The 12,225-nt window shown below is 35.4% G+C and overlaps 2 protein-coding genes across 3 annotated transcripts; both read left to right on the top strand.

Annotated features, from left to right (window-relative positions):
- Positions 1 to 3: 3 nt before the first annotated feature.
- Positions 4 to 638, top strand: LOC105802208 (uncharacterized). Its single transcript, XM_012633709.2, has one exon. It carries the CDS (start codon positions 52 to 54, stop codon positions 556 to 558), a length of 507 nt encoding a protein of 168 aa, XP_012489163.1. The 5' UTR covers positions 4 to 51; the 3' UTR covers positions 559 to 638.
- A 6,532-nt stretch (positions 639 to 7,170) lies between these two features.
- Positions 7,171 to 12,139, top strand: LOC105802200 (uncharacterized). 2 transcript variants are annotated; one of them, XR_001136124.2, is made up of 12 exons: positions 7,171 to 7,602; positions 7,849 to 8,027; positions 8,114 to 8,336; positions 8,443 to 8,584; positions 8,674 to 8,874; positions 9,065 to 9,196; positions 9,322 to 9,450; positions 10,004 to 10,419; positions 10,552 to 10,768; positions 11,069 to 11,259; positions 11,569 to 11,811; positions 11,897 to 12,139. XR_001136124.2 is itself a non-coding variant. In XM_012633699.2 (11 exons), exons 1-11 carry the CDS (start codon positions 7,223 to 7,225, stop codon positions 11,744 to 11,746), a joined length of 2,388 nt encoding a protein of 795 aa, XP_012489153.1. In that variant the 5' UTR covers positions 7,171 to 7,222; the 3' UTR covers positions 11,747 to 12,139. The 2 variants fall into 2 exon arrangements, 1 of the variants encoding a protein (XP_012489153.1); XM_012633699.2 differs by having other exon boundaries at positions 11,569 to 12,139.
- Positions 12,140 to 12,225: the final 86 nt, after the last annotated feature.

Below are 12,225 nucleotides of genomic sequence, written 5' to 3'. Positions count from 1 at the left end.
CTTTTAAATTTATTGGGTGTCACACATTTTGATTTCCAAAGGATAGCAAAAATGGCTTCCACAATTTCGCCACCTATGTTCCACGCTCTCTCAGTCCACGGTGTGCACACTTCGCACCGTGGACGATCTGTCAAGGTGCATGTTAGTAAACCTTCGCCGGTAGTTTCTCTCTCGAACCGGAGGCAGCTTCTGTTCTTTATGACTACAACGACGGCACTGACAGTTAGAGAGCGGGAATCGAATGCGGAGGATATTCCGTTGTTCGGTTTTAGAAAGAAGTTGAAGAGCGCGGAGGAAGAAGCGGTGGAGATCGTGAAAGAAGGATTGGAGACGGCGGAGAAAGGGCTGGAGACGGCGGAGAGAGGGATCTTTACAGTGGAGAAAGGGTTGAAGACGGCAGAGAAGAAGATAGAAACAGCTGAAAAGGAGATTGAAAGTGCCGTTGGTTTTGGCGCGTTGGCTCAGGCTGGTGCTGTGGCGGTAGCCGAGTTTCTCGGTGTTGTGGTGGCTACTTCTATTGTTAATGGAGTTTTAGCGGCTGAGGCCCCAAAATCATGATTTTGTTAACGAAATGTAGTTATTTATTTTGTTTTAATTAAGTTTAATTAAATAATACAGTTGCCTAATTTTTTTCCTAATCATATATTTAAATTATAATTCCGTCCAATTATTGTTTTTGTTCAATCGATTAATAATATTTTCTAATTGAAACGTAAAGAGAGGATTTGATTTTTTTATTGAGTTGAAAATGAAAAATAATAATATTTTCTAATTGAAATAAAACATGGTAAAAAATTTACTTTAACTTAATAAAAATAGAATAATATAATTATTTTGTAATAATTCGATTTTAGTCTGTGTTGAAAATTTTGATTTTGAAATCAAACTCTGCAAAATGAGTTGATTGGAAATTTAGTTAAAATAATTATGTGTTTGGTAATAAATAATAATATTAATACATTGAGTGATTAATTGATTAAATTATTAAAAATAATATAGAGACTAAATTATATGGTAATTAAAATTAGTAAAATTTAATTGAAAATAATTAAAAGGTTTTAATGTGCAATTTTATCAAGGACTATGAAAATTTTGAACCAATTATAATTCATGAAAATGTTTTAGAATGGGTTTAGATAGGCAATTGAGTTCGGTGTGGTGCGTTTAATTTACTTTTTATCCTACGCTATAGTATCGCTGTAGTATATAATCTCACTGTCACCGCTATTTTTACATCAACCGCAGATAAACGCACCGTCCATTTAAACCCATCATTAATATGATTATATCATCAAAGTTGTCCAAGCTTTTGCCGATCCAAAATTCAAAAGGTAAAAATGATATTTTTGTAAATTTTTTTATGGATTTTATATCACGAGAGCTTGGTTTATATGACCCAACTTTTACATTTCTCAATTAGGATGACTTGTTAAAATTGTCATCAATGGATTTTAGAGATTTTGAAGCTTGATAATGATTAATTTATTAATTATAGGCTTGGTATATATTAAGACTATATTTGAAGGTAATAGAAAGTGTTAGATTAAGTTAGAATTTAATTTAAGCTTGTTAGTTAATTTTATGACATTAGAGACTAAATTGAATAAAATGAAAGTTGTTGGAAAATTTGGTTATAAATTGAAAATATAAGATCCTTAGTGAATGAATGTAAAGTTGGATTTTAATTCGATCGGAGAAATTTAGAGATACGAGCATTTTGAATATTATCATTTAAAAGGGGACTTAATTGTAAATAATACAAATATACTTGGTTGTTGGTATATCTGTATTAAACGAGGAATTAATGTTAATTCTGTAATTGAATCTGTAGTACGTAGTTAGCGACGAGATTGAGATGTCGAGGATCAAAGGCGAAAATGGGAGATGGGCTACAAACTCAATTTGGGCTTAATTGAGTGTAAAAAAAAAAAGGGTTTAATTACTTTCTTTGACAAAGTTTGACAGCTTTATACACTCGTAAGCCAAATTTTTTTTAAAAAGGAAAAATCATCGGGCTTCATGTATATTCGATGAATTTATAAATATCTTGCTGCAGCTTATTTAGGATTTAATATTTATTTTTTATAATTTTAAGCGAGTTAGAGCAAACTTGTCAGATCTGTTTTATGATCGACTTTGAAACCCAAAAGAAAAACTTACCATCTTTACATACATTCACGATTCAAGAACAAAAAAGAATCTCGATTCAATATGAAGTTTATGGGATAATTCGGATTTCACCATCTTTACATTATTTAGGGATATTGCGACTCTGACGCACCCGAAGAGCTTACAAACGAGCAGGGAGAAGAAATAAGAGAAATACAGAAAAGAAAACGAAGGCCAGGTTAATCATTAATTATTTAAAATTGATTTTTTAATATATTGAGTTAAGGTTTTTTTTTTTAGAGGATTGTTTGCATTTTTTTTTTTTGTGTAAAAGAAAGTCGCCAGGCCCAGAGGAGATTTATGCTCCTCGTTATTGTAGCTAAAGCTGCTTAAGATTTAATGAATTGAAAAGAGTATTGAATCTCGAGACGAAAATATTGAGAGCTCCAGTGCTGGATCCATTTGAAGCCCCAATTTTGAAAGGTCCCTTGTTTTGGTAGGTGGGATTTTATTATACTCATATTTCTTTTTGTAATTTATAATATGGTTTCAACACAGAGATCCAATCAACATTCACTTTACAGTTTTATTAAATTATTAGCTCCACCTTTCTCAGGTTACTTGCTCTCAATAGGATTAAAGACGAAATCCATTTTGAGTTTGATTAACTTTCCATTATTAATTTGAGTTAAAAATCTCAGAGTAAGACGAGCTTTCCTTAAATTACGTTGGATGAAATTGAACTTTTTTTAATACTAATTAAAAAACTATTCCAGTCAGATAATCAAACCTGAATTCGTTTAATCTAAATAGGAACATAAACTATACTGTTATTCTTCATATGCTCCTAGATTCGTGTGAACGAGAAACCATGCATTCCAAATTAAACAGCTCTTCTAAAACAAGAGTGTTACAGTCAAAATCTTTCATCATCATCCATGATCAATAACATTCAAGCCATTTACAGATCCCATGAATTTCTGGGTTTTTACAGAATGTTTAAGGACAAGTGAAAGCATCGCCCAGTTCCATCCATTTTTCTTGAGCTTGTCCGTCGCCGCCAACCAAAGCCTGAAAAGCACGTTTGACTCTGTTTTTGCACTTGTGATGGCGGATTCGTCTAAGAACAGCCTCTTTCTCCAGAGCTTCAGGGGATGACCGAGGTGAGGATCTTATCTGGAGTTGGCTGGTGACGATGTTGTTTGGTTGTTGACCATGTTCACTTTCTGGGTTATTCGTATTCATCATCTTCTCATCAGTGACTGCGAAATATGGCTGAGCTTTGTGAATCATGAAATCCATAATTTTCTTCTTTCTGAGAGGTGAGGGAATGGAGGAAGTAATGAAAAATGGAGAATAGAGATACCAGATATGAAGGAGGCGAAATAAGAGGCAAAGGGGGCATCCATTTATAGAAGAAAGGTTTGCCCATTAATTAATTAAAATTCAGTGGGGAAGTTGGGTTATCTGCCGGTTTTTTTTTTCTTTATGGGTATTATTTCAATGTTCCACTCAAACCAGGGGCGAGTGCGGAGTGGGATACTCTTTTAATATAAAATACTATGGATTTTTCCATTGAATACCTAAGATCCAACGTTGAAGCTGTGGACTGACACAGAATGTTATTTGGTTGGCCCACTCAAAGCAGCCTTGTCACCATGGTACGTGCCATTAGATTATTTCGTTTTATTCGACATTTAGCTATCAGATAAACTGATAAATATAAAAAGAGAAAAAAGAAAAATACGCCCCCCCCCCCCAAAAAAAAAAAGCATGGCAAACATGTAACTGCATCACCTCACGGGTAAATTCTGGTTATATTTTTCAAGAATATTAAGCAAAGGTTTAGACTTCAAATCATACCAATGATAAGCTCAATCATCGGCAGCTTGTAAATACAGTAAATGAGAAGAAAAAAAAGCAGCAATGTGTAGCCGATAAAACCAACTCACCAAAGGAAGCTATGAAAATCTATAAAGCTTCAGACAACAAAAAAAAAAAACATTATTTAGGATGAGTTTGGATGAGCGGTGTGTTTACTTGCGATTAGTGTAAAAACAACAGTGGCGGTGATATTAGATACTGTAGCGATACTGTAGCGTGAGACAAAAAATAAGCTAAATAAACCGCACTGCACCCAATCGCCCATCCAAACCCACCCTTAGTATCCAAAGCCTCATACCCATAACTGAGGTGGCTTTCATCGGATCCCATGCTCATCACGTTCGCTATCAGCACCAAAAAATTTTCTTTTTATTGCATATTGAGTTAAAAAAAAAAAGAATCCCAAACTTGATAGTTAAAAACAAGAAGATTGGTTTCCAGAAAAAAGAAACAAAAAAAAAGAGGGATCTTTATTAGAAAAAAAGAATAAGGATAACAAAGAACATGAGAAAAAATAAGAGAAGACGATGAAATGGTAGGAATAGAAGCCTACAAACAATATTGATTCACACATTATGTGGATAAGTGTGTTTTGTATTGATTGATTTTAGCAGTTAACAATTTAACTCTTATTATGTCCTTAATCAATTCCAACAACTCCAGTTCGGATCTTTGTTGGTTCCTAAATTGTCAACAATTCCTTTTTCGCCATATCCAAGCCAGCCTAAGAAGCACTGTAATCAAGGCTTTTCCTTTTAGCTTTGCTTGCAACCATTGTTGCTCACTTGCTCCTGTCTCCAAGTCCCAGGTTCCCTGTTTAATTTGCCAAGTTTTAGTATCTCTTGCCAAATTCTTCTAGAGTAAACACTTTCCTCAAACAAGTGGTCTCTAGTCTCTTGACCTAATTTACAAATTATACCACTTTCATCTATGTTCATTCCTCAAGCCCTTATTTTATTTTTTGTAAGCAACCTGTCTAATGTAGCCAACCAAGATATAATTAAATGCTTAGGAGTACAAATAGGGCACCGGATGACCCTACTCCAAGGCACCTTGCTAGCCTTTGGCCTTATTTCTTGCCAAACCTTACTTGATATCTCTGTCCTTGCAATGGCCAACCTCTTGCTTGGTTTATTAAGCACATCAATTTCTTCCAACCCCAGCTACTATTCTGAACTAAAGGCAATTGCATAACATGTCTTCCCCTTAGCATGTAAGCATTGATCCAAGCAATCCACAATGAACCAACTTGGATAAGAATGGGCCAAAGGTGTTGAATTACGAATGCTTTGTTTCAACTGGCAAGATCTTTAAGACTCAAACCTCCTTCATTTTTCGGCTTACGAATTTGCTCCCAAGTCACTCTAGCTACTTTAACTTTTTCATTTTGTCCTTTCCATAAAAATCTCATACACATTTGATTCACCAACTTAACCACTTGCTTACGCCAAAGAAAATGCCATGCCCAATAGTTCTTAATGTGAAACAACATAGCTTGAACCAATTGAGCCTTTCCTGCATAAGACAAAGTTTTAGCTGCCCACCCATTAACCTTCATGGCAACCTTTTCTAGCAAAGGGGCACAATCTTTTACTGTCAATTTCCCCAAATATCTTACTGGTAAACAAGCCAATGTAAATCCAGTAATCTTATGCACCTCCTCCAACTCAACTTGAGACTGAGTAAACCTCACTCTTTGAAGGATTCAACTTCAACCCATGATGCACTGAACTCCAACAATAGACTCAAGCTCCCCTTCGACAAAAATGAGAAGATCATTTGCAAAACATAAGTTCTATCTTTCGGGCCCTAGCTGGTAATGAGACACTTGGCTAGCTGCTACTTCATCAAGTAACCTTGATAGCACATTCATAGCCATCACAAAATAAGAGCGCTCATTCCATAAATAACTTTAAAAATGTACTATGTGTTTTTTTTTTAGATACTTATGATACTTATTTAGATTAATTATTACAAAATTAAGTTTAAATATTTAACAAATATTCAAATTTAAATATTTTGATAAAATATGTCAATTTTAATACAAATTGGAAAAATTAAATTCAATCACTTAAATTTAAAGTAAATTAAATTCAATTTAATTTTAAAAGTCATTAATTCAAACTTAATGAACCTAAATCACCTAAACCAATCTGAGTGGTTTAATATATACTTTTATCCGTAATTAATAAAAAAGATATTAATTCAAACTCAAATTGAAATATAAATAATTAACTTTGTTCCTTAAAAAAAGAAGTTTGTAGCTAAGGTGCTAAGGATAGAGATCAAATTTATTTTTTATGCCAATAACTACATAACTGTGTGCTCACTGTGCAATTGTGAGGTTGAAGTCAATCTTTAGCATCCTTATCCCCTGCCCTAATCATGTTTACTTCTTATTAATTTAACAAGTTTTAATGCATTTAAACTCTATCAAATTCGAGTTTTAAAAAACTTGAACTCAGCGGGTTTACTCCGAGAGTATCGGTTTGTGGCGGTGAAGGATAGGATCATAGGACACAACTGATGTGCCGACTGTTATTGGGAAAATGCAGCTATCCAATAACTCACTCGCTTAAATTTTACACAAAAAGTAAAAGCAAGGGACAGATTTATAGGACATTATTTGGAACTTTGCTCGATGCAGTAGATCATAAATGACGATTGCTAAATAGGAAAACAATGGGCAAATTCAGTAGTTTATCACCAAAACTGGGGGCTTCATAAATCTCGATGCAAATCTGTCACTTTCAATCATTTTCTCGGAAATCAAACAGAAAAATAGAAAAAAAAGAAATCCACATATCCCAATTTAACCCGTCTTTGATGATTGCATGGAATTTATAACAGCAGGACACGAGAAGCACTGAAGCAGTGAAGTTCAACATTCGTCTCTGATGTGTATATATATGATCATTATTATAATAATTCTAATATATAGAAAATTATCAAGACACTGATTGTAGAGAGACTAAATTTCCAGAGTCCAAAGAGTGTAGGGACTGAGGGAAAATTAGACCCAACTCTTAATAATAATAATTTTGTATATTTTCGGAGATCCATTTAGGATTTGGACAATAATGGATTTATTTAGTTTTGGGTTTTCTTTGAAATAGGAAGAAAATGTCAACTTATTCAAATCCAACCCAATTATAAAAAAGGCCCAAAGCCGAACTACTAAAAAGCTTCCCAATTTCTTCAAAACCCTTCACTAAACCCCATCAGTAAAATGCTACGCCACCTCCGAACCACCGTCCGCCACCGTTCCACCATCATCCTTTGGCACCACCACAACCACTATCACCGCTCAGCCAAGTACAACCCCCCCAAAACAGCAAATCCACCCTCCCCACCGAAGCCTCCAAAAGCCCCTCAAAAACCACAAACATTCACTTTCCATGATGTCACTTGGGAAGATCCTTACTCCTGGATGTCTTCTCTCCAAGACAAAGTCGCCATGCGACATATGGACATGTATATGGAACAGGAAGAGAAGTATACTGAAGCTGTCATGTCGGACACTGAGCGACTCCAAACTAAGCTCCAGTCTGAGATGGCCTCTCGCTTGAACTTTGATCTCTCTACACCTCCACTCCGTTGGGGTCCATGGTACGTCCTTCAATATTTCCTTTTTTTGGTTTAGAAAATACGAGCTGTCAAATGTGGTGTTTTGGAAAATCTTGGGACGATTAGACGAGCAAGTAAAACAAAAAAAAAAAAGAAGAAGCAAATACCCTGTTTTATGTTTCATAGGAGATAATCTTGATGCAAATTCAATGTTTTCAAGTTGCTTATGTTAATGGATGTATGGGAACGATAATTGCTATATTAGTTGGAATCTGAATAAGTTTGCAGGTTGTATTATAGAAGGGTGGAAGAAGGGAAGCAATATCCAGTGCTATGTAGGAGGTTGGCAAGCTTGAACGAGGAGTTCATTTCGCTTAAGTCTCCAAGTTCTGGATTTGATTTTACTTCTGGGAAGAGGATTGAACAGAAGCTGCTTGATTACAATCAAGAAGCTGAGAGATTTGGAGGTACTGCAGAGAATGTAAGATTACCCCTCTTCGTTTATTTGCTTCCAAGACTGCCTTTTGACATTACTTTCTGAATGTATTTAAAGGTTATGCTTATGAAGAATTATCTGAGATATCGCCGGACCATAAGTTTCTTGCATACACCATGTATGATAAGGACAATGACTACTTCAAGTTATCTGTGAGAAATTTGAATTCTGGTGCATTATGCAGCAAGCCTCATGCAAATCGTGTTTCGAATTTGGCATGGGTCAAGGATGGGCAGGCGTTGCTCTATGTCGTTACTGATGAAAATAAGAGGCCATATAGGTGAAAACTGCTGGCTTCATAATCAATTCACTTATCTATTCATTAGTTTTTTGGTTGTCAAATGAATTTAACAGAGTCCACTTGGAAATTTGATGTTTTGTTTTAGGATATACTGTAGCATGATTGGATCAACTGATGAAGATGTTTTGCTGCTGGAAGAACAAGATGAAAATGTCTATGTAAACATAAGACACACAAAAGATTTCCATTTTGTGACAGCTAATACATTTTCTCCTACATTTTCTAAGGTAAGAATGCAAAAATGGCATGTAATCGGCTTGGATTGTTGTAAATGATTATGCTCAAATGGTGTTAACACTTTCTTACCATATTTTAGGTCTTTCTGATAAATGCAGCTGACCCCTTTTCCGGCATGAACTTAGTTTGGGAGAGTGAAGGTATTGTTCACTGCGTTCTCGAGCATCATCAAGGATACCTTTATTTATTTACTGATGCACCCAAGGATGGACAAATAGTTGATAGTCATTATCTTCTTCGAAGCCCTGTTGATTCTTCATCCAATCCTAGAATTTGGGAGGTTGGTGAATCTAATATGACTTCCTTCATATCTTTTTCTTTCGTCCCCTAGTTCATAAATGCACCTTTTTTTTCCCTTTTGCACTGAGGTTGAATGATATGTGCTCACGCCCATAGACATTTCTTGCTCTGTTAAATTTTACCCATGCTCGCTTTGTTATTTAAGTAATCTCATGTCTTATGGACCACAGAATGTATTCATTGGTGATCAAAACTTGGTCATAGAGGATGGTGATTTCTGCAACTCGCACTTGGTTCTTCTTACAAGGGAAGGTCGAAAATATGGAATCTGCTCTGTTGCTCTACCATTACCTGGTTGGAAGGTAGGAAATATATATTTTTGTGCTTACTGCTCATACTCCATCTCCCTTCCTTTAACCCCCTTGTTACCCTTTTTCTTTATGGCATTCTTACATATACTCTCTTCCTGTCTTCTGTTTTATTGCAGCAAGCCGTTCATCTGAGAGAGCTTCAGCCTCATTTCCTTCCTCTTCCAAAACATGTTTGTAACATTTCTCCTGGGCCAAACTATGACTACTACTCCAAAACTATGCGCTTCACAATATCAGCACCTGTGGTATGTAGATGACTACCTTCTGAACTGTATTTAGCTCTTAATGTAGAACGGCTATTCCCTTATCATCTCTACTTATTAGTAATTTTATAGGAGTTTGATGCATGGATCCTACATATGCATTGGTTAGAAAACAAAGAAAGCTTAATGGAGCTATAAATGTGTGGTGTCAATGATGGAAGATATGTTTCCTTTATTGTTTGTAATTTAGGTTTTTTGTTTTGAATATTAGCTGCTTAAACCAACTTGTTTCCTGGATGGCTTCTAGAGATAAACAATTTTTGTTATGATTTGGATTGATACTTACTTGATTTGAATACGGTCAAGAAACTGTTCATGTTTCTCCTCTAGGATGAGTAAAATATGACATTGAGTAGCTCATATGGCAGCATTTTCATTCATGATTTTAAGTAATATTGTTAGTTATGTATCTAAATTTTTTCACATCATGTTTATTACTTTATTCATGTTTATTTTCACGGTTTTCCTGCCATATATGTTAAAATTAGTCAATTTTTCATCAATATTGATATTCCTAATTTTTAATTATTGACAGATGCCTGATGCTGTGGTTGATTATGACTTATCAAATGGCAAGTGGAATATTGTTCAACAGCAAAATATGCTTCATGAAAGAACCCGGATTTTGTATGGTACAGCGTTGTCTTCAGCCATTGCTGAGAAGACAACAAATGTGAAATTTTCTTCTATGAATGATGTCAAATCTGAAGACAGAAACTTGTGGAATGACCTCTCTGAATTTTATGCTTGCGAACATCACTATGTCTCTTCTTATGATGGGGCTATGGTTCCTTTAACTATTGTTTACTCACGCAAAAATAGAAAGGATAGCCAAAGCCCTGGATTGCTTCACGGACATGGAGCTTATGGTGAAATACTTGATAAAAGGTGGCGTAGTGAGTTGAAAAGTCTTCTTGATCGCGGTTGGATTGTTGCTTATGCTGATGTAAGGTTTGTTTTCCATTACGATTATAGTAGTTCTTCCTGGCTATCACTGCCTTCAGTTTTCTATAGCTAATTTATGTCCAAAAAAAAAGCATACATAACAATTTTTTCTTGGTTTATGGGTGGTATGTCTTGCAGAGGTGGTGGTGGTGGTGGTAAGAAATGGCATCATGATGGCCGACGCACAAAGAAACAGAATTCAATCAAAGATTACATCTCTTGTGCAAAGTACCTTGTTGAAAAAGAGATTGTGCAAGAAAACAAGCTTGCTGGTTGGGGATATAGTGTCGGAGGACTCCTGGTTGCCTCAGCCATCAATTGCTGCCCGGATTTATTCCGTGCTGCAGTTTTGAAGGTTTGAAAAATCTTCTCTTTTGCTTTTGTGTCTGCTCCCGTATGCTTGCTGCATAGTCTTAATTTGCTTGTGTTGACTAGACACATTTGTTTTCAGCATTCTTATGAGTCTTTCCGCTATTATTAATCCTTTGTTGTATTTTATGGGTAAGAAAAGGTAAAACAGACTAACATTTTTCACTATTTGTCTTCTAGGATATATGGTACAAGGTAATTTAGAATATCATATGGGAATAAGCTGGTTTTGTTATTTTATTTCATAGTTCTATGTAAACTTATTTCATCCTTCGATCTGTTTCAGGTTCCTTTTTTAGATGCAACCAACACTCTGCTATACCCCATTTTACCTCTGACGGCTGCCGATTATGAAGAGTTTGGTTACCCTGGGGATATTGATGAGTTTCATGCCATAAGGAAATTTTCTCCCTATGACAATATTCAGAAGAATGCTCTTTATCCAGCTGTATTAGTCTCCACATCCTTCAACACACGGTAAGTAGCCCTTCTTGTAGCTGTGTCGTGTTTTGTTCAGTTATCTGAACTTACAATTTTTTGACACTGATAAACTAAAAGATATGCCATCCAGAGAAAAAGAGATGCATGAACTTGTGAGCTTAACTTACGATTGAATAGCAGCATATAGATACACTTGGGACTTCAGAAATTCATTCTTGATCAAATCTGTTTGTGCGTGTAAACGGAAGTGCCGACTATTAGTACTACATTGAGCCTTCTAGTTGATATATTTTTCCCTTGTAATTGAAGTAGGCAATAATCCCTTTCTGTTCAACATTTTTTCAGATTTGGAGTTTGGGAAGCGGCAAAATGGGTCGCTCGAGTTCGTGAACAAACTATTTATGATCCCAAACACCCCATACTACTTAATCTAACGATAGATGTTGTAGAGGAAAATAGATATCTTCAATGCAAAGAGTCAGCTCTGGAGACTGCATTTCTTTTAAAGACGGTGGGTTCATAGATTGGCTTTTAGAATTCCATCCCATGATTTTGCCACTATCTTCTGCAATGCAAGGAAGCTACAAGGTTAGGGTATATATATCTGCTGTGCCGTGGCTGAACTAAGATAATATCAATCACCTTTTACTCAACATGCTCGTTCCCATTTCAGGGAAAAACGATTGGAATTTGTCTGGTCTCTTTGGGTTTATATGGATTTGGACTCTGCTTTCTTTATGTCCTGATAATAGCCCCTTATTCAAGTGGTTCATCATGCTAAAGCAGCCATTGATTTTTTGGCCATATGTTGCTTTCATTCATTGGGATCATTACCTTGTTATCTGTAAATGTCAGTGTACCTTATCCCTTACGTAACATCAATGCTAAAACACTAGTCCTTGAAGAACTTTGATTATGTGTGTATTTGTATTAGACCTAAATAAGCTTTTGATTTTTAATTAAATAATCTTTTATTTTATGCAAAAGATTGCTTATGTTAAG

This window comes from Gossypium raimondii, chromosome 11 (genome assembly GCF_025698545.1).
Source record: "Gossypium raimondii isolate GPD5lz chromosome 11, ASM2569854v1, whole genome shotgun sequence".
NCBI classification, from domain to species: Eukaryota; Viridiplantae; Streptophyta; class Magnoliopsida; order Malvales; family Malvaceae; genus Gossypium; species Gossypium raimondii.
This window is presented reverse-complemented; position numbering and strand designations above follow the sequence as displayed.

Bases quoted from the DNA above. Each gene is read 5' to 3' on its own strand.
- LOC105802208 (XM_012633709.2), top strand. From the start codon at position 52: ATGGCTTCCACAATTTCGCCACCTATGTTCCACGCTCTCTCAGTCCAC.
- LOC105802200 (XM_012633699.2), top strand. From the start codon at position 7,223: ATGCTACGCCACCTCCGAACCACCGTCCGCCACCGTTCCACCATCATC. The intron at 8,028-8,113 runs GTACTGCAGAGA...ATGTATTTAAAG, and splicing joins AGAAGCTGAGAGATTTGGAG to GTTATGCTTATGAAGAATTA. The intron at 9,451-10,003 runs GTATGTAGATGA...AATTATTGACAG, and splicing joins TCACAATATCAGCACCTGTG to ATGCCTGATGCTGTGGTTGA.